Genomic DNA, 19,260 nt, shown 5'->3' with positions numbered 1-19,260 from the left:
GCCCCGTGCAGGGAGGAAGCATGATCTCTCCCGGGCCTCTCCACTCTCTCTGAAATGTGACAGGATCCCTCACTCAGCAAGGGAGGCCTTCTCTGCCTGACTTCTATTTCACAATCTAGAAGCAGATTGCTAACTCACAGCCACATCACCCCATCATGGGCACTTCCTCTTAATCATGGGAGGAGGCAGGCTTTTCCTCTCTACAGAACAGAGGGCCTATTCTCCCCAGCACACACATTTGCACAGGGCAGGATCCCCAGACCTCTACAATGTCAGCCCCTGCCTCCGGGCCCCATCCTCCTTCCTACCTGCTGCTGCCTCTGCTGTTGGGACTCACAGGTAAGCATCGCCTTGAGGTATAATCCCTGTTCCCTACCTCCTCAACCTCCCCCTATCCCTGGACCTGAAGGGCCTCCAGGTAAGGACAGGTGTGCTGTGCAGGGCTGCCACAGAAGGCCAAGGACCGGGTGTCATCTGAGAGCAGGAAATCAGGGATGGGAGCATTGTGTGTATAGATCCATCACCTGAAGCTGGTTACCAGCGATATCCAAACAGCGGGTTCTTTCATCAGCCACAAGGACAAGTGTATGTATTAAATTATTTAATGCTCACAACACCCCCGCCTGATAGCTAGGACTGTACTCCCGATTGGCAGATGGAGAAACTCAGGCAGAGAGTGGAACTGGCCCAGTGTCACCTACTTAAGTCAGTACAGCTGCCGGGATTCACGTCCAGGCCACCCAGCTCCACGGTTCATTCTTTTCACCGTGTTATGCTTCTTGGTTTCTCGGCGGAGGCTAACTAAACAAACATCAGAAAATACAGAGAGGGAAACAGAAGAAGAGGCATCACTTAGCACACTCCGAGGTCTCCAGAGTTCCAGTTCTGCTGTGTGTCCTCCCAAACTTTGGTTAACGATGTGTTGGGTGATTCCTATGCGCCAAATCTTTTACTGAGCTTTCAACATGTATGACAATTTCATGAAATCCTCAAAGTGATCTGTATGCTAGCATGCTGGGCCACACTTCATGTATACTTGGGGATGCACTTGTGTGTGTACACGTAGGAGTGGGCATGAGGAAGGGTACACACACGGGCGTGTGCACACACACAGGATATTTGAAAGCGCTTTCCTTACTGTTGCCTTCACATCATGTCCACTCTACATGAAATGTACATTGAACACACGTTTGGTTAGCTGCCTCTCAGCTAGTCACCCTCTTTTTCTACTTCTTTAAACTTACTGCTCACTCTCCACCAAGCTCTTAAGGCAAGTAAACTTCTTTCTGGGTGAAACGATGAGAACTTTGTGTATTACTGCCTTGGTGGTCCTCTTCCATGCTGGATCAGAGTGAAGAGGGGAAAGGGGGATACAAGAAGTGGAGATTCCTGCCTATGGGATCTACACCGGTACTTATATCCTGATCCCAATTATCTAGCATCGGCTGATGCCTCCAGGCCTCAGGAAATCTCGTGCATAATCCCTTTCCAATTTCCTGAGCACTCACCCTGTGCCACACACACTTGGAAATGCACGCGTCTGTTATTTCTTAGGATCTTTGTATCCGAGGTAGACATGTTTGTCCCTTAGCTTACAGATAAGAAAAGTAGGCACAGAAAAGTCCAAGGTCACTCAGTGGTGAAGGCAGGGCTATGGTTTGAACTCAGGCAGTCTGAGTCTAGATCTCCCGGGTCTAACCATTGCTCTTCTCAAACCCTGTGGCCCCACATCCATCCCTTGAAGTTTGCAGATCTGCCAGTGGGTGTAGGGAAGGCGAGTGTGGGTGAGACCATGTGTGGTTTGCTTCTCTGGGGCTCTTCTGCTTCCTGGGTATATGCAAATGATTGTTTTCACCAAGACATCTTCATGGGACACTCGGCTTCTCATAATTTCCTGGGAAATTCTCCACCGAAAATAGACTCCAAGTTCTCAGAAAGGGATTGCCCTATGCAAATTCACACGTTGCATAAATATTGACTGGATAACTACAAGGTGCCAAGAACTGTTACATGAGCTTACGGAGTACTGGTTATTAAAAGAGAGAAAGCAGTGGCCCTCGTGGAAGTTATATCATGATGAACAAAAAGACTGGAAACGATAGATATACCAATTAAGCAAATAACACAACATACCAGAAAGCGATGAGTGTTAGAAGAAACACAATAGTACAGCTGGGTAAGAAAATGAGAGACTCTTTAGGGTAGGATGTATTTAAAGAGGCAGCCTGGGGGCACCTGGGTGGCTCAGTCGGTTAAGCGTCGGTTAAGCTCAGATCATGATCTCACACTCTGTGAGTTCGAGCCCTGCGTCAGGCTCTGTGCTGACAGCTCAGAGCCTGGAGCCCGCTTCGGATTCTGTGTCTCCCTCTCTCTCTGCCCCTCCCCCGATCATGCTCTGTCTCTCTCTATCTCAAAAATAAATAAAAACATTAAAAAAAAACTTTTTTTTTTTTAAATAAAGAGGCAGCCTGGGTGGGCATCACTGAAAAGGGAGATTTGAGCAAGATTATGAGAAGGTGGGGGTGTGGGCCATGTGATCTTCTGGAAGAAAAGCCTTCCTGAACAGCATGGGAACAGCATGTGCACATGCCCTGACCCTCCCGCTCTGTTCAAGGATTTGGGCTTTTACTCTGAGTGAAACGGTTGCCATTGCAAAGTTTTGAAGACACAAGTGGCATGATGCGACATGAGTTTTAACTTATTCTAGGATTTGGTTGAGATTAGACTATCACAGGGCATACATAGAAGGAACTAGAGCATTCAAGAGCTTCCCGCATTTGTGCAAACAAGGACATATGGTGTGCACCAAGACAGCAGCCAGGAGAGGAAGGGGAAAGAGGTCAGATTGTGGGTGCATGCAGAAGGGGATCTCCTGATACATAGGGTTTGGGGTGGAAAGAGAGGCTCCCGAGGGTTTGGACCTGAGCGTCTGGGAGACTAAAGGTGCCTCAGCTGAGATGTACAAGGACGTGTTGGAAACTGAGTTCAGTTTGGGATGAGTTAACTGTGAGAAGTTTACCTCTATCAAAGTAAAGTGGTGAATTCACAAAAATAAACTCAAAATGGATAAAGGACTTGAATGTGAGACAGGAAACCATCAAAACCCTAGAGGAGAAGGCAGGAAAAGACCTCTCTGACCTCAGCTGTAGCAATTTCTTACTTGACACATCCCCAAAGGCAAGGGAATTAAAAGCAAAAATGAACTACTGGGACCTTATGAAGATAAAAAGCTTCTGCACAGCAAAGGAAACAACCAACAAAACTAAAAGGCAACCAATGGAATGGGAAAAGATATTTGCAAATGACATATCGGACAAAGGGTTAGTATCCAAAAATCTATAAAGAGCTCACCAAACTCCACACCCGAAAAACAAATAATCCAGTGAAGAAATGGGCAGAAAACATGAATAGACACTTCTCTAAAGAAGACATCCAGATGGCCAACAGGCACATGAAAAGATGCTCAACATCGCTCCTCATCAGGGAAATACAAATCAACACCACACTCAGATATCACCTCATGCCAGTCAGAGTGGCCAAAATGAACCAATCAGGAGACTATAGATGCTGGCAAGGATGTGGAGAAACAGGAACCCTCTTGCACTGTTGGTGGGAATACAAATTGTTGCAGCCGCTCTGGAAAACAGTGTAGAGGTTCCTCAAAAAATTAAAAATAGACCTACCCTATGACCCAGCAATAGCACTGCTAGGAATTTACCCAAGGAATTAGGAGTACTGATGCATAGGGGCACTTGTACCCCAATGTTTATAGCAGCACTCTCAACAATAGCCAAATTATGGAAAGAGCCTAAATGTCCATCAACTGATGAATGGATAAAGAAATTGTGGTTTATATACACAATGGAGTACTACGTGGCAATGAGAAAGAATGAAATATGGCCCTTTGGAGCAACATGGATGGAACTGGAGAGTGTTACGCTAAGTGAATTAAGCCATACAGAGAAAGACAGATACCATATGGTTTCACTCTTATGTGGATCCTGAGAAACTAACAGAAACCCATGGGGGAGGGGAAGGGAAAAAAAAAAGGTTAGAGTGGGAGAGAGCCAAAGCATAAGAGACTGTTAAAAACTGAGAACAAACTGAGAGTTGATGGGGGGTGGGAGGGAAGGGAGGGTGGGTGATGGGTATTGAGGAGGGCACCTTTTGGGATGAGCATTGGGTGTTGCATGGAAACCAATTTGACAATAAACTTCATATATTGAAAAAAAAACAAATAAAAGTTGGTGGATTGGTGAACTATAGAGTTCCAGAATTTAAAAAAAAAAAAAAAAAAAAAGAAGTAAAGTGGTGAGTGGCTGGTCAGACATACAAATCCAGAGTTCAAGGGCAAGGCCTGGGCCAGACAAGGAAATATGAGGATTACACATACACAGATGGCAGAGTTTACACCTCTCCCTGGCTCCTCTTGACCCTCTAATCCCTCTCACCTCCTCCCTCCCCTGTTCCCTCCATTTCCTTCCCCAAGATGCATGCCTATTTCTTCCCATTTGTCTTAGCAGTTCGGCTTCCTGACCCCAACTTTCCTCTCCAGACTTACAGATCAAACCACCTGATGCTCTTGGCACACCCAAGACTTGCCTGTGAGAGCATGCACCCTCCTTAGGAGGCATGGTTGGTTTCAAATTGTGCTAAGTGCAGGCTTTTACCAGCTCACACTCTGTACGAGCGAACCACAACTTTTCTCCCTGAGTAGCTAAGAAATAGAAAAGAACACAGGATGTATGTATGTGTGGTTTCCAGTAGCCCTCTCCTCTGATTTATATGCCTGCCTAGTTTTTAGGACACTTCAAAAGGAAGGAAATATTTTGTATTTCTCTATGTCTCGAGAGATTGGCTAGTCACTTAGGCAGTGAAATCCAACTGTAAAGTCTTGCACTTGAAGTGAAATGAATGCCCCCAAAATGACTGTGTCCCTTCAATGTATAACTCAATGTCCCGACATAGGCCACCTCCCACAACTCTTTTCAGAACACGGAAAAATTTGCAGACTACTATTTCTTTTGTTTAGGTGTTCCCATGGTGCTATGTCCTCCTTCAAGGACATGTTTCTCAAATCTACCAGTCCCTGGAACAATTTTCTTTGTCCTCGGGCCATTTAGTCCAACTCAAAGGCTCTACATGGCGCGATCACCTTCTTTGAAGCCATATTTCTAATTATGCTAAACTACACATCACATAAAATCTACCCTCTCACCACTTTTAAGGGTACAAGCCAGTGGCCTCACATACTTTCACAAAGTTGGGAAGTCAGCACCACTGTGCGTTTCAGGAACTTTTTCAACAACCGAAGCTGACACTTTGCATCCATTAAACAAGAATTCTCCATTCCGTCTTCCCCCACAGCCACTGATAATCTCTATTCTATTTTTTTGTATCTATGAATCTGTCTCTTGTACATACTTCATGTAAGTAGAATCATATGCCTGTCCTTTTGTATTTGGCATATTTCACTTAAAATGATATTTTTTTTAGGTTGATCCATTGTATAGTACATATCAGACTCTCACTGCTTATTAAGGTTGAATAGAAGTCCAAGTACATCAACACTTTTTATCCACTCATCTATGGATAGATATGAATTTTTTCTGCTACCTTTTGGTTATCATGAAAAATACTGTTATGAACACAGATGCACAAAGATCTGAGTACATACCTGTAATTTGGGGGGTGTTTGCCTAAGAATGGAACATTCTGATCATATGGTAAATTCTATAGTTCAATTTTAGTGAAAACACCAGTTTCCACAGTGACTGCACCATTTTTTATTCCTACCAACAATGTACGATGGTTTCAATTTATCCACAGCTTACCCAATCCTTTTATCCTGATTTTTTATTTTCTTGTATGTATTTTGGTTTTGCTTTATTTTGTTTTTGGTAAAAGCCATTATCAGGGAAAGTGGCATCTCACTGTGGTTTGGATTTTCATTTTTCTAATGACTAGTGATGTCCAACATCTTTTCATGTGCTTACTCACCACTTGAATATCTTATTTGAGGAAATGTCTGTTGGAGTCCTAGGTCCTTTTTCTCAACGGGGCTGTTCATTATTTCGTTGTTGAATTGTACGAGTTCTTTTTATATGCTGGTTATTAATCCTTTCTGAGACATATGCTTTGCAAATATTTCCCCCCATTCTGTGAGTTCTCTTTCACTTTTGATTTTGTCCTCTGCTGCCTGATAGTTTTGTTTTTGTTTTTTTTTAATTTACTTATTTATTTTAAGAGAGAGAGCACAGAAGTAGGGGAGGGACAGAAAGAGAGAGAGTGACAGACAATGCTAAGCAGGCTCTGCGCCACCAGCACAGAGCCCAATGGAGGGCTTGAATCCATGAACCATGAGATTATTATCTGAGCCTGAGTTAGGCACATACCAGACTGAACCATCCAGGGACCCCTGCAACAATTTTTTTAAATTTTCATTAAGTCCGTTTTAAATATTTCTTAGTTTGTTATGTTTGCTTTTGGTTTCTTATACAATAAATCATTGCCAAATCCAATATCACAATTTTTCCCTACAGTTTTTTCTCTGAAAATTTGTTTGATTTATTGATTTATTGATTTAGCTCTTGTATTTAGGTCCCTTCATCCAATTTGAGCTCATTGTTCTAGATAGAGTACGGTGAGGGTTCAACTTCCTTATTTGGATGTAGATATTCAGTTTTCCCGTGTTTCTTTTCATGTTGAAAAGATCACTCTTTCTCCCACTGAGTGGTCTTGGTACTCTTGTTGAAAATCATTTGACCATATATGTGAGGGTTTATTGTTAGGCTCTCCATTCAATTCCATTGCTCTATATCTCTATTCCTTTTCAGTACTGCAGTACTCTAATTATTATACTATGTAGTAGGTTTTTGAATCAAGGAGTATGAGTTTCCCAACTATTTTCTTTTCCAGGATTGTTTGGTGATCTGAGACCCTTGAAACTGCATATGAATTCTAGAATGGGCTTTTCCATTTCTGCAAAAACAAAAACAAAAAACTGCCATGGGAGTTTTGATAACAATTGTATTGAATCTGTAGATCGCTTTAGGTAGTATTGACATCTTAACAATATCAAGTCTTCCAATGCACAAGCAGAGGAAGTTTTTCCATTTATTTATGTCTTCTCTCATTTCTTTCAGCAAAAATGTTTTACACTTTTTGGTGTACAGCCTTTCATCCCCATGAAAACAATTTACTACTAAGTATGATGTTAGTGCAAGTGGAATTGTTTGCTAATTTCCTTTTTGAATTGGTCACCACTCACTTAGAGAAATGCACTTGAGTCTTGACTGTTGATATTGGTTTTGACTGTTGATATTGGTTTTATTTTTCCTCTAGGATTTTATTTAAACTCAAGTTAGTTAACACCCACTGTAGTCTTGGCTTCAGGAGTAAAACCCAGTGATTCATCTCTAACATATGACACCCAGTGCTCATCTCAAAGAGTGATCTCCTTCATGCCCATCACACATTTAACCCATCCCCCCCATCTCTCTCCCCTCCAGCAACCTTCAGTATGTTCTCTGTATTTAAGAGTCTCTTATGGTTTGCCTCCCTCTCTCTTTTTATCTCATTTTTCCTTCCCTTCCCCTATGTTCATCTGTTGAGTTTCTCAAATTCCACATGTGAGTGAGCTCATTTGGTATCTGTCTTTGTCTGACTTATTTCACTTGGCATAATACCCTCTAGTTCCATCCATGTCGTCACAAATGGCAAGATTTCATTCTTTTTTTATTTAAATATAATTTATTGTCAAATTGGTTTCCATACAACGCCCAGTGTTTATCCAACAAGTGTCCATATTCATATACATTGTATTATAGTATTTACTATGTATATTGTATGTTACTATATAGTATATATATTAGTGTATTATATGTATATAGTATTATATACATTGCATGTATGTATGTATGTATGTGTGTGTGTGTGTGTGTGTGTGTGTGTATACACATACCACATCTTCTTTATCCATTCATCAGTTGATGGATACTTTGGCTCTTTCTATAATTTGGCTATTGTTGACAGTGCTGCTATAAACATTGGGATTCATAAGCCCCTTTGATTCAGCATTTTCGTATCCTTTGGATAAATACCTAGTAGTGCAATTTCTGGGTCATAAGGTAGTGCTATGATTAATTTTTTTTAGGTACCTCCATATTGTTTTCTAAGGTGGCCACACCAGTCTGGATTCCCACTGACAGTGCAAAAGGGTTCCCCTCTGTTGTTTTTTTTTTCACATTGTATTTATATATAGCATAGAGATACTACTCCTTTTTATTTCCTTCATTCTGCTACCTTCTGATTTATTTTTCCTCTTCTTTATCTGATTTCTCAAGGTCCGTAGTTGTTAACTGAATTGTGATCTTTCCTCTCTTTAAATGTAGTCATTACAGCCATAAATTTCCCTCTAGAGCTGCTTTCACTGCAGACTGTAGTTTGGGGAAGTTGTGTTTCCATTTTCATTCATCTCAAGGTGTTCTCTAAATTCCCTTGTGATTCCTTTTGGCTTAAGTTTTTATTTTTTAAGAATGAGTTGTTTTATTTCTATAAATTTGAGAATGTCCAGTTTCTGGTTTTGTTTTTGATTTCTCATTTTATTTCACAAACTATTTCACCAGGTCACTGCTTGAAAAGACTTTCTTCCAGATTCCAGTAAGTTGCCTGCCTCTTAGCCTGTATAACAATGGCTGATACAAAGGTTTTTTATAGTAACTGGTTTCTGTAATAGTCTGGGGATACGTATGTGGTAAAAAGAACAACATCCTTCAAAGAAGTCCATATTATAATACCCAGAGCCTGTGAATAGTTTTCTCTTACATGGCAAAAGAGATTTTGCAGAAGTGATTAACTCAAGACTATTAAATGGGGAGATTATCCGAGATTATCAAAGTGGCCCAAATATATTCACAAGAGTCCTTATAAGAATGAGGCATGGAAATCAAAGTTAAAGAAGGACAGGTGACAAGAAAGGCAAGAATCTGGAGTGATTGGAAGATGGGAAACCAAGAGAAAAAGATTGTGGGCAGCTTCTAGAATTTGGAAAGACAAAGACAATAACTCCAGAAGAAACGCAGCTCACCTGACCCTTGATTTTAACCCAGCAACACCAATTTTGGACTTCTGACCTCAAGAATTGTAAGATAATAAACTGCTGTAGGTTTTGGCATTAAGTTTTTAAAAGTGTTGCAATAGCATTCAGAAACTAAAATGATTACGATATGAGGGGGAAAAAACCACATATTTTTGAATGTTTTACTTCTTATGAAACTACATGCTTATGGTGTGTTTAAAGCTCTGCCCATCACTGTCTCTCAAGCATCCAGGCTGCTGGGACAGACCCCAGCATGTGCACGTGCTTGTGAAGGAGGGAAGTTGATCCATAGAGCTTCCAGAAGTTAAACACACAGCCCAGAAACTACATCCATCACTTCCTCTCACACACAATGGTCTAAAGAAGTCTCACGGCCCCACCTAATGCAAGAGACCAGAAAGTGTAACACCCCAAGGGGCCAGAACACAGACAAGCAGGATCATTTGGCAAAGCACGACGCTTTCAGAGAGGGCTGGGGCCGTCCGCCTGCCGTGTGCCACATCACCGAATCTCTCTGTGTTTTGCTTTCCTCGTCTGTAACAGGGTCCCATGTGACAGGCTCATTGCGAGGGCTACATGCCATGTACACGCAGCGTGCTGGGCTCAAGGTGTGCACTCAGTGAAAGCTGTTGTGGATAAACACTTGCGCGGACGGACAGGATCGCACAAGGATGCTAAATAGCTGTTTTGTTCTCCCCCCAGGTGTGGCAGGTGAGGCGGAACTGCAGGTGATCCAGCCCGAGAAGTCGGTGTCTGTGGCGGCCGGACAGACGGCCACTCTGCGCTGCACCCTGACCTCCCTGCAGCCCGCTGGGAAGGTCGAGTGGTTCAGGGGCACAGGGCCAGGCCGGGAGTTAATCTTCAGTTTCAGAGGAGACCCTCACTCCCCTCGAGTAACAAATGTTTCAGACGTCACAAGGAGAAACAACCTGGACTTTTCCATCCGCATCAGTAACATCACCCCAGAAGACATGGGAACCTACTACTGTGTGAAGTTCCAGAAAGGGAACCCCGATGTGGAGTTTAAGTCTGGACCAGGCACCCAGGTCACCGTGAGCGGTGAGTATCGCTCCGTCCCCTGGTTGTGACAAGTCAATAAGAATGCCCTCCACTGTCTGAGCAGCAGATAAGGATCAGGTGCTGTTATGGGTGCCCCTGAATCAGCCCCTTCCACAGATCACGAAAGTTGAGGCCTGGAGAGGCCTTGCTATTTGCTGAAGACACCACGGCTGATAAACGGTGGGAAAATCTGGAACCGCGGTCTGCAGGTTCCCAGCTCTTCCTTTTTTCAATCCTGACCAGCCCTCTGGTTCCCAGGATGAGAGACTGAAAGTCTGGGAGACATGCTAGTCACAAGGCCCATCCTCACATCTGCCTCCAAATAGCACTCATGTCGATGTGTCCGGAATCCTCCACACTCGGCATTTACTAAGCACCTGCTATGTGCAAGCTCTGTTCTGGGTACTGTAGGAGGAGGAGGTGGAGACCGAGAGTGACACCCACCAGAAATGTCCTTCCTGTGCCCAGATTGGTGGGAAGTCCCCTGGCAGAGAAGACAAGGGGGACTTTGAACTGAGGCTGGAATTGCACGCGGGCCCTGCCCCTGACTCAGTCTCCGACACCGCCCTCCCAACACTATCAGCAGGGCTAAAACATAACCCATGCGATGGTTCTGCACAGTGTCACATACCTGTCGTTGCTGAGGATGACCAGAGTCATGCTTACTGCTCGTAAATGCTCCTCTTGCAGCCAAACCCTCTCCCCCCGTGGTGTCGGGCCCCACGGCCAGGGCCACACCTGAGCAGACTGTGAGCTTCACCTGCGAGTCCCACGGCTTCTCCCCCAGAAACGTCACCCTGAAATGGTTCAAAAACGGGAATGAGCTGGCAGCCTCCCAGACCACCGTGGACCCAGAGGGAGACAGCGCTTCCTACAGCATCTCCAGCACAGCCAGGCTGCCGCTGGCCCCGGGGGACGTTCGCTCCCAGGTCATCTGCGAGGTGGCCCACGTGACCCTGCAGGGGGGCCCTCCTCTTCGTGGGACTGCCAAGTTGTCCGAGACCCTCCGAGGTAGATGCCCGTCACCCCCGGCCCAAGCCCAGCTCCGGCCCCCAAGCCTCCCAGCCTGCCCCTCCCCCACTCCGTGCTCCCAGCCTTCCATCCCCTGGAACCTGCCTCCTGACAGACCCTCCCAACCACCGGGCACCCAGGGGTACCGTCACCTCCTCCTGTTTTAACGGCAGTTCGGGTGAACACCTACCGTGCTAGGTAGTTCGATTTACTTTCCCAGAGCCACTCCAATTATTGAGCACCTACTGTAATCCAGCCACTGTGTGCTCGGTGATTTCATGGATTTTGCTAGTTATTCGATTCCAAATGCATGCTGGGGGCTCGATTTCACTCATCATTACCCTAATAGGAGCTACCAGTCCTTGAGCACCTACTGTGTACTGGGCACTGTGCTTAGGGATTTCACGCACATGCAAAGACTACCCTCAGTGTTTGAGCACCAGCTGTATGCCTAACACTGATCTGGGTGATTCCCTTGCTGCGTGGGGGGAGCTAAGTTCTCGACCCCCTCCCCGGTGACGTGTCTGTTCCATGAGGTCAGAGCTTCTGCTCTGTGCTGTTTCAGTTCCACCCACCTTGGAGGTTGCCCAGCAACCCATGACAGGGGACCAGGTGAAGGTCATTTGCCAAGTGAAGAAGTTCTACCCCCAGCACCTACAGCTGACCTGGTTGGAGAACGGACACGTGTCCCGAACAGAAATGGCCTCAATGGCCTCGAACCTCATAGAGAACAAGGATGGGACCTTTAACTGGACGAGCTGGCTCCTGGTGAATTTATCCGTCCACAGGGAAGATGTGGTTTTCACCTGCCAGGTGCAGCAAGACGGGCAGCCCGTGGTCACCAAAACCCATACCCTTGTGGTCTCTGCCCACCAGAAGGACCAGGAAGCCCATACGACCCACGGTGAGTCCGAGATGCCAACTGACCTGGCACTTTAAATTCTATCTTTTCTTTTTTTATGTGAAAAGCAGTCATTCATGCCTATTATAGAATAATCTAGAGGTCTACAGACATAAAGTAGAATTTTGATATGAGCTTCCCTCCCCAAAGCTCGTGCTCCAAGAGTGACCACTGTTAAGATTTTGGTACATAGCTTTTTAGATCTTTTGACATAACCATGCATTAGAGAAGGAAACAACAGAGGGAGGGAGATGATCTTGTCGCTAGCATCTTGCCTCCTGCACCTTCACCTGACAGTAATTATGTCACCACGCCAGGCCAGCCACCTCCTCCTTCTGTTCATTCTCACCTGGGCTTCATATCAATCCTTCTTACACCCTTCTAACCCCTTCTCAGCAAAGGTCTGCACTTGCCACTCTGAAATTCTGGACGGGAACCCTGAGGACAGAGTGTTGAGTCTGGACCAGGCTCCCAGGTGACCATGGGTGCTCACAGCACAAACCACCTTTGTCCCCTGCTTTGGGACAACAGGCCAGCAATAATCATGATTACTCACTGCACATTTACTTTATGCCAATTCCAGTTCATTTCTGATCTGCTACAACCACCCTGGGAGCTTGGAAGTTTACGGGACCAACTCAGGGAGCAATGGGGGACAGATGGAGAAGATGTCCTGCCCTTAGTCCAGGTGATGGGCTAAACCAATCAAGAGAAACCTGAGTCCCCGAGGACAGGGACCACCAGCCTATAAGACAAGCATGTTAGAGATAACAGCTGGGCATTGTCCCAAAGACCTACAGGTCCCCTTTCTATGACCAAATTGTATCTTATCTCACTCTTATAATATATGGAGGAGTTTGAGCCATGTTACCAGGAGTCTTTGTTCCAGAAGACCTTTCAAAGGCCCATTCCCTTCTAACATACCCCATGACACTGTCCTCATTGCTGGGTCAACACTGGGACACCGAGTGTCCATGACCCTGCCTGCCAACTAGGAGAGGAGAGATAGGAAGGGGAGAACAACTTCTCTTAACACTAGAGGTCCTGCCTAACTGCGTCCACTAATGACTCAGTCATGGATGCACATCCAGTTGCAAATGGAGTCCATAATTGTGTGGTCATGTGATTAATGACTTTTGTTTTTCAACACAGCCAGTACCATTACATACTTTGTAAAATTAACAGTAATTTCCCACTATCAGCTAAAACGGAACCTATATTCGGATTTTCCAAAATTTCTTCTAAGGCTTTATTCTGTGTACCAAATTTGGTTTTATTTCATCTCGAAATGCTTGCAAAAACTTTCCTGTGAAACCACATGGGACTCCACAATTCCTTTTTACATATATATATATCTAGATATATCTATATCTAGATATATATCTAGATATATCTATATCTAGATATATATCTAGATATATCTATATCTAGATATATATCTAGATATATCTATATCTAGATATATATCTAGATATAGATATATCTAGATATATCTATATATATACAGAGAGAGAGTATGAATAGCTAGGGCTACTCAAATTCTTTACTTTATATTGGATGCTTGTGGATGCTTGAGGAAGCTGGCCCATTTTCTTGAGTTGTCCAATTTCTACCCACAGAGTTCTCATCATATTACCTTTGTATCCTTTTGATGTCTGTAGGGTCTGTAGTGATATCATATTTCTTTCCTGATATCGGAACTATTTCCCTTTTATTTCATTGTCAGAATTACTACAAGTTTTTCCATTTTATTGATCTTTTCCACAAACTCTTTTGTTTTGGTGATTTCCTCTATGGTGTATTTTCAATTTCATTGTTTTTTCTCCTCTTTTTTTTCCCCATTCTGCTTGACTGGGGTTTATTTTGCTCCTCCTCATTTTTTGAAATGGGAGCTAGGATGATTGATACTAGTCTCTCTTTGTTTGAATGCCACACCTGGACTTCCTTCTGCACTTGGGGAGTCAGGAGTGTGGAGCCAGGATACCTGGGGCTGTGTTCTTCCAGACTGCAGGCATCTAGACTGCCTGACTTCGTCTTCCACCTTTCAGAGTCCTCCTATTCTTGGACCTCATATGATTTCCAGGGGTCAGTCTTATACGGAACCAGGAAGGCAGGAAGAGGCAAATCAACACCACCTCTTCTGGACTGGTCTGGGTTAGGTTTTTAGTCTTTGGCCTTGCACTAGAACTCATACTAGGGCTGTTAACTTCTGGTGCTTCCAGTGTGCCTGAACTAGCAAACTTGCTTGTGTGCTAAGACCGGAAATGGACATTAGGGTTGTCTGGGCTGGAGAGCTGGATGCCTATGTGACCCTGCTGCACCAGGATGCCACAGCCTCCCCTGGGCATCCCAGGGCTCCAGTCACTGCGATAATTGGCTCAACGGGTTGGAATAAGAATGCACATCTTTTGGTTCACGTTTATGGTATTGAGGTATTTTATAACACTTCTAGTTTAAGAGACCTCTGTTCTCTCAGTATAGCATCACCGGGTATGTTACAGGGGTTGGTTGGCCGGTTTGGGCATTTGGAGGAGAGAGGTTCTGAGTCCTCTGATCTTTCTGTTCTTCTTTCAGGATGCCACGTGTGCCTGTCCCATTTTTCCTTCTTCCCTTCACCACTCAACTTTGAAACAGCACCTCTTGAATCTTGTTTGTCTTTCCCCCGAAGTTATGCATTTTAAATCATGCCTGCCCCCTTTATGCACATCTATCTTTTTAAATTTCCCTGACTCCCTGCATCAGGTTCCTATTGCTGCTGTAATCATTAGCACACGCTTAGTGGCTTCAAACAACACAATTTTTTTCTTCCACTTCTAGAGGCAGAAAGTCTACAATGAGTTGGCAGGGCTGCATTCCATCTGGGGGAACAGGGGGAGAGTCTGTGTCCTTGCTGTTCCAGCTCCTAGGGTCCCGTTCCGGACTACCCTCTGCTGCGGTCAATATGCCTCCTGCTCCCACTCTCCTGCCTCCTTCCTTCACTTGTAAAGGTCTCTGTGATTCTGTTGGCTCCACTCCGATAGTCCAAGATAATGACCCACTCAAGACCATAGCTGGTTACCACACAGTCTACCTTGCCATGTCAGGGACCACAGACTCTGGGGAATCGGGGCCAACCATCTTAAGTCAGGCATACTTTGAAACTATTTTCTGTGATCTGTGTCCTGATGTGCAGGACACATTTCCAATATTTTCTCATTGAAGTTGGATTTAATATTGGCAGCAGGATTTCTAAAAAACTCTCAGGCATCTTGTATAACTGCCCTTGTCTTCTTCACCTGCCCTTTCCTATGGCTGGTGAGGGTGGGAGGGCAGCAGTGTAAGCTATTGTGCCTTCAGATTGTGTGATATTTCCCTTTTGTCTCCCAGACATTTTGGAGTTTGGCCATTGCTCTTCAAGGACTTCTGAAAGCCAGGTTTCCATAGAATTTTCTGTCCTTTTATTGTTTTTTCTTTGGGTTCAGAAGCTGTATTCAGAGATGAGTAACTAAGCTGCTGCCTTGTCCTCAGCAGACACGAGTGCCCTGAGGGCTTTGAATGCCTTGGCCCCAAAGTCCCTATCCCACATCAGTACTTGTCTCCCGTATTTCCCGATCACGGCCCTGTTCTAGCAGAGCAGTATACTGAAGCTGAGAATTCAATCCTCTTTGTAGCACCAATATTCTTATAATTATGTTGGACCCAATTATGTCCTCAGCTTTTTCTGCCCTCAGGATCTAATAGGTGGGAGTCTACAATGTTGCCCAAAAGTCCTCTTTCACACATGACCTATCATGAGAGATCAACCAGTCTGAGTTCTGCATTGTCTTTCCCTGAAGGGTTGATGCTCAGCAACACTCATCCACCCAATAGTTCTTATAATTCCCAACCGATTTCCAGATTACCAGGTTACCCCTGACCTCTACTTACTCCATCCCAGGTCACCACTGTGAGCTTTTAGCAGTGACAATAGCAGGGAAAGCTGGGACCTTCCCCTGTTCCTCTGCCCGCCAGGCAGGGGACCTCTTGGCCAGCCAGCTGATTGAGACCCAGGTCGGTATCTGCACATTAGAGCTGGGTTTCCAGACCCTTCCCAGACAAACTCCACAGGTCAACTGTATTAGGAAGCAAACTCTAACATCATATGAGAAGGGAGAAACCTCACTGTGGTGTGGTGCCCATTCACAGGTATGAGTTAGAGAAGGAGGAAAGACTGGCAAAAGGAGATATTGAACACAATGCAGCACAGAAAAGTCATACTTGCACAGAGAACAGACGAACTGGATGCTATTTTTGCCTTATTTTAAATGGTGCAGAGGGGCAAAACCTCTGTACCCGAACTTCCTCCAGTCCTCTGCTGCACGCTGCCCTCTAGAGCAGGTGCAAACATGGGCAATGCAGCTTTTTCAACTGAGAAAAAATTCCAGAGGGCCACCCAGCTGAGACCTGCCGTCCCCCAACACACCAGGGGTAAAAATGGTGGGTCTTTGCTCCTCCCTCTAAGATTATTCCATATATTTCAAAAACGTATTTGAATTTCTTGATGTAAATCTAAGAGCAAAATCCAGTCACTGTAAAAAGGCAAAGAATCTGAAGTTATGCATGCAGACCCAATGATCTACGTGCAAAAGAACAATGTCATTACCTGATGTTGGTACTGGGGTCCAGGGGCGCGGGATGGTGTTTGAAGCCCCTCCCAGGTTTAGACCCCATTTCCTTTCCTAACCAGGGTGTTCTCCAGCCAGCAGGTCTTGTGAGGTCAGGCCACCCCGAGGGCTCCCTCAGCACAAGAACATGGGGTCGTCGAGGCTCGCGTGTGGAACAAAGAAGGGCAGACTTGCACCTTGCTCACCTTGACACTGTCCTTCCTCTACTTGAGGCCAGGCTGACATTCGTTCCTATGACCCTGAGAGGTTGGACTGTCCTAGTCCAAACACAAGGTCTCAGATTCATCCTAAGGACAGCAGAGTCCCACTCATCTTGTGACCCTCAGTAAATTATGAGCCTGTTCCTTCCTCAGAAGAGAGTGTCAGACCTGCCCCATTGGGTGTGGGGAGCAAGTCAGCAAACCTCACTTACATGTTACTGAGTGCTCATGTCTCCAGCCCTTCCCTCAGGAAGGACACCCAGTAGCCTGAGCAGAGGTGAGCAAGATGAGGTACTTCTTATCCTGAATTCTGCCTCGAGCCTCTCACAGGGGAAATTCATGAGCTTCAGAGCATAGATGGATGCAGGTTCCCTCAGATGGAGTAAGTCGAGGCCCCTGGGAGTGGACTCCTGGATCCCTCTCTGATGCTGCCTCCTGTCCCTTCATTTCCAGATCGAGAACTGTCCACTCCACTCCTGGTGGCTCTCTTCCTGGGCCCCAAGCTGCTGCTGCTCGTCTCTGTCTCTGCCATCTATGGCCACAGGAAGCAATGGATTCACTGGTGAGATATGGACAAGGAGGGCAGGGCCAGGTCAGTCCCAGAAGGAGCCAGGTCAGTGGAAGGGGCAGCCCGCAGGTCACACAGGGTCAGCGCCCACCTGGAATAAAGAGCAGGTGACGCACCTCCCTTCATATCCTCTGGAGCCTCAGGGATCCCTCTGGGAGGTTCCCAACTCCCAGGATGACTATTGGGTCCTGTAAGAGGTGGATGGGGTCAAGGGCTATGAAAGGATGTACACAGAGACCTACAGCTTCTGGCAAGGGAGTGGGCTAAGTGAGCAACACCTGGGTGGGAAACCCCACAGAAACCATCTCTAGATTATTTGGGCGCAAGGTGTCCACATTTAGAGGAATGCTGACAGGTGCCTGCTGGCTGCTCTGAGGACGGCTCCCGCTCTGACCCTCCGTGGGGCAGACTGGAGAGGATGGGGAAGGGGGATCAGGACCTAGGGAGGAAGGCTGAGGAGGCACGGTCCATGTCAGGGACTTTCTGCCCTCTCACTACAGGTGTCCCGGGAGGAAAACAGCACCGAGGACATAGGAGACACATGGAGAACATTTCTGGAATGATGAGCAGATAATGAAATGTGAACATGGGTCCACGGCTCCTTCCTTCCTCCCCTGCTACATGCCATCCTCGGTCTCTGCTGCCTCCTTCCTTCCCTGAGGGGCCCAGCCTAAGACAAGGAACAACTAGAAGCTTCCACAACCCTGCCCCACATGCCTGCTTCCCCAGAGACCCAGCTGCCCACAGTTCCTGCTGTTCCTCCTCAAAGACCTCGATGCCCCCAGAGCTGGGTCTTTCCACCTATTCCCGAGCAGGGGCCATGGGAACGTCTGTGGAGACTGACACATGGATATCTTACTAGAATGAGACAAGCAAGTCCTGGTACACACACCAGTCTATCTCTCATCCATCTTCTGGGGACGGTGGTCATGAACTACACATTCAAGTCCATGCTCCAACAGGTTACTCCTGCCAACCCCCCGTCTCCCCAGCCTTGGTAAGGTTCTTCAATCCCTCTTAAATAGAAACGAATCCCATCTTGGTTTGAAGGGGAAAAAATGTCCTCCTTCCTCTTTGCCTACCTGCCCTATTCCTCAATCCCAGAGAGAAGATTCCCTCCTCTCCCTGTGATGGGAACACTAGCTCTTCTGTCACCTTCATCCTTCCCAACCCCCCTGCTCATGTACACACACTGGCAGTACAGAAGACAGGAGCCTTCCTTGATTTCCTTCTTTATATCCCATTTCAAATCTGCCTTCCTAATGTATGTCCAGCGACCAGACGGTGTTAAACCATCTACATCTGGACAGAAAAAGAAGCCCGATTTGTAGTGCTTGTCCACTTCTGTGGCGTCTACACTCCCAACGTGGCCAATTTGAAGCTGCCAACAGTGGAACAACTAGCTTGCGAAATTCTTGGAAAGCTCTCAGGAGCGAGCTCTCCTCCCGCCCACCAGGGAGCTCCACCCAGCACCTGCACACTGCTCGCTCCCGGACTGCCCCCTGGTCCCGGCCACCAGCATCCCTTGCTGGACCATTGCCACGTCCCTAACAGACTCTCCGGGTTCAGCCACAGTGATCCTACAGAAACGGAAGTCCGATTGTATCCTTCCTCTGTTTCTTCCCCCTACAGATAAGCATGGCTCCGTTTCTCCCTCTTTCAAGCTCTCCAGTCATGTCACTTTATTAAAAACACCTTCCTTAAACCACCCACATAAAATATCAATTCCTGTCTCTCACTCTTTGTTCCCACAGCTCATACCCGAACTGAATTCTTTT

General features: G+C 45.8%; 1 protein-coding gene across 1 annotated transcript; it reads left to right on the top strand.

The window, feature by feature from the left end:
• The first annotated feature begins 237 nt into the window (after positions 1–237).
• Positions 238–18,503, top strand: LOC109261956 (signal-regulatory protein beta-1-like). Its single transcript, XM_053890377.1, has 6 exons — positions 238–339; positions 9,803–10,159; positions 10,850–11,170; positions 11,736–12,074; positions 17,368–17,476; positions 17,983–18,503. The coding sequence occupies exons 1-6, from the start codon at positions 270–272 to the stop codon at positions 18,014–18,016; spliced, it is 1,230 nt and encodes a 409-aa protein (XP_053746352.1). The 5' UTR covers positions 238–269; the 3' UTR covers positions 18,017–18,503.
• The last annotated feature ends 757 nt before the right edge of the window (positions 18,504–19,260 follow it).

This window comes from Panthera pardus, unplaced genomic scaffold (genome assembly GCF_024362965.1).
Source record: "Panthera pardus isolate Hobbes unplaced genomic scaffold, ASM2436296v1 HiC_scaffold_25, whole genome shotgun sequence".
In the NCBI taxonomy this organism is placed as follows: Eukaryota; Metazoa; Chordata; class Mammalia; order Carnivora; family Felidae; genus Panthera; species Panthera pardus.
Note: the sequence above shows the minus strand (reverse complement) of the source record. Positions and strands in the feature narration are given on the sequence as shown.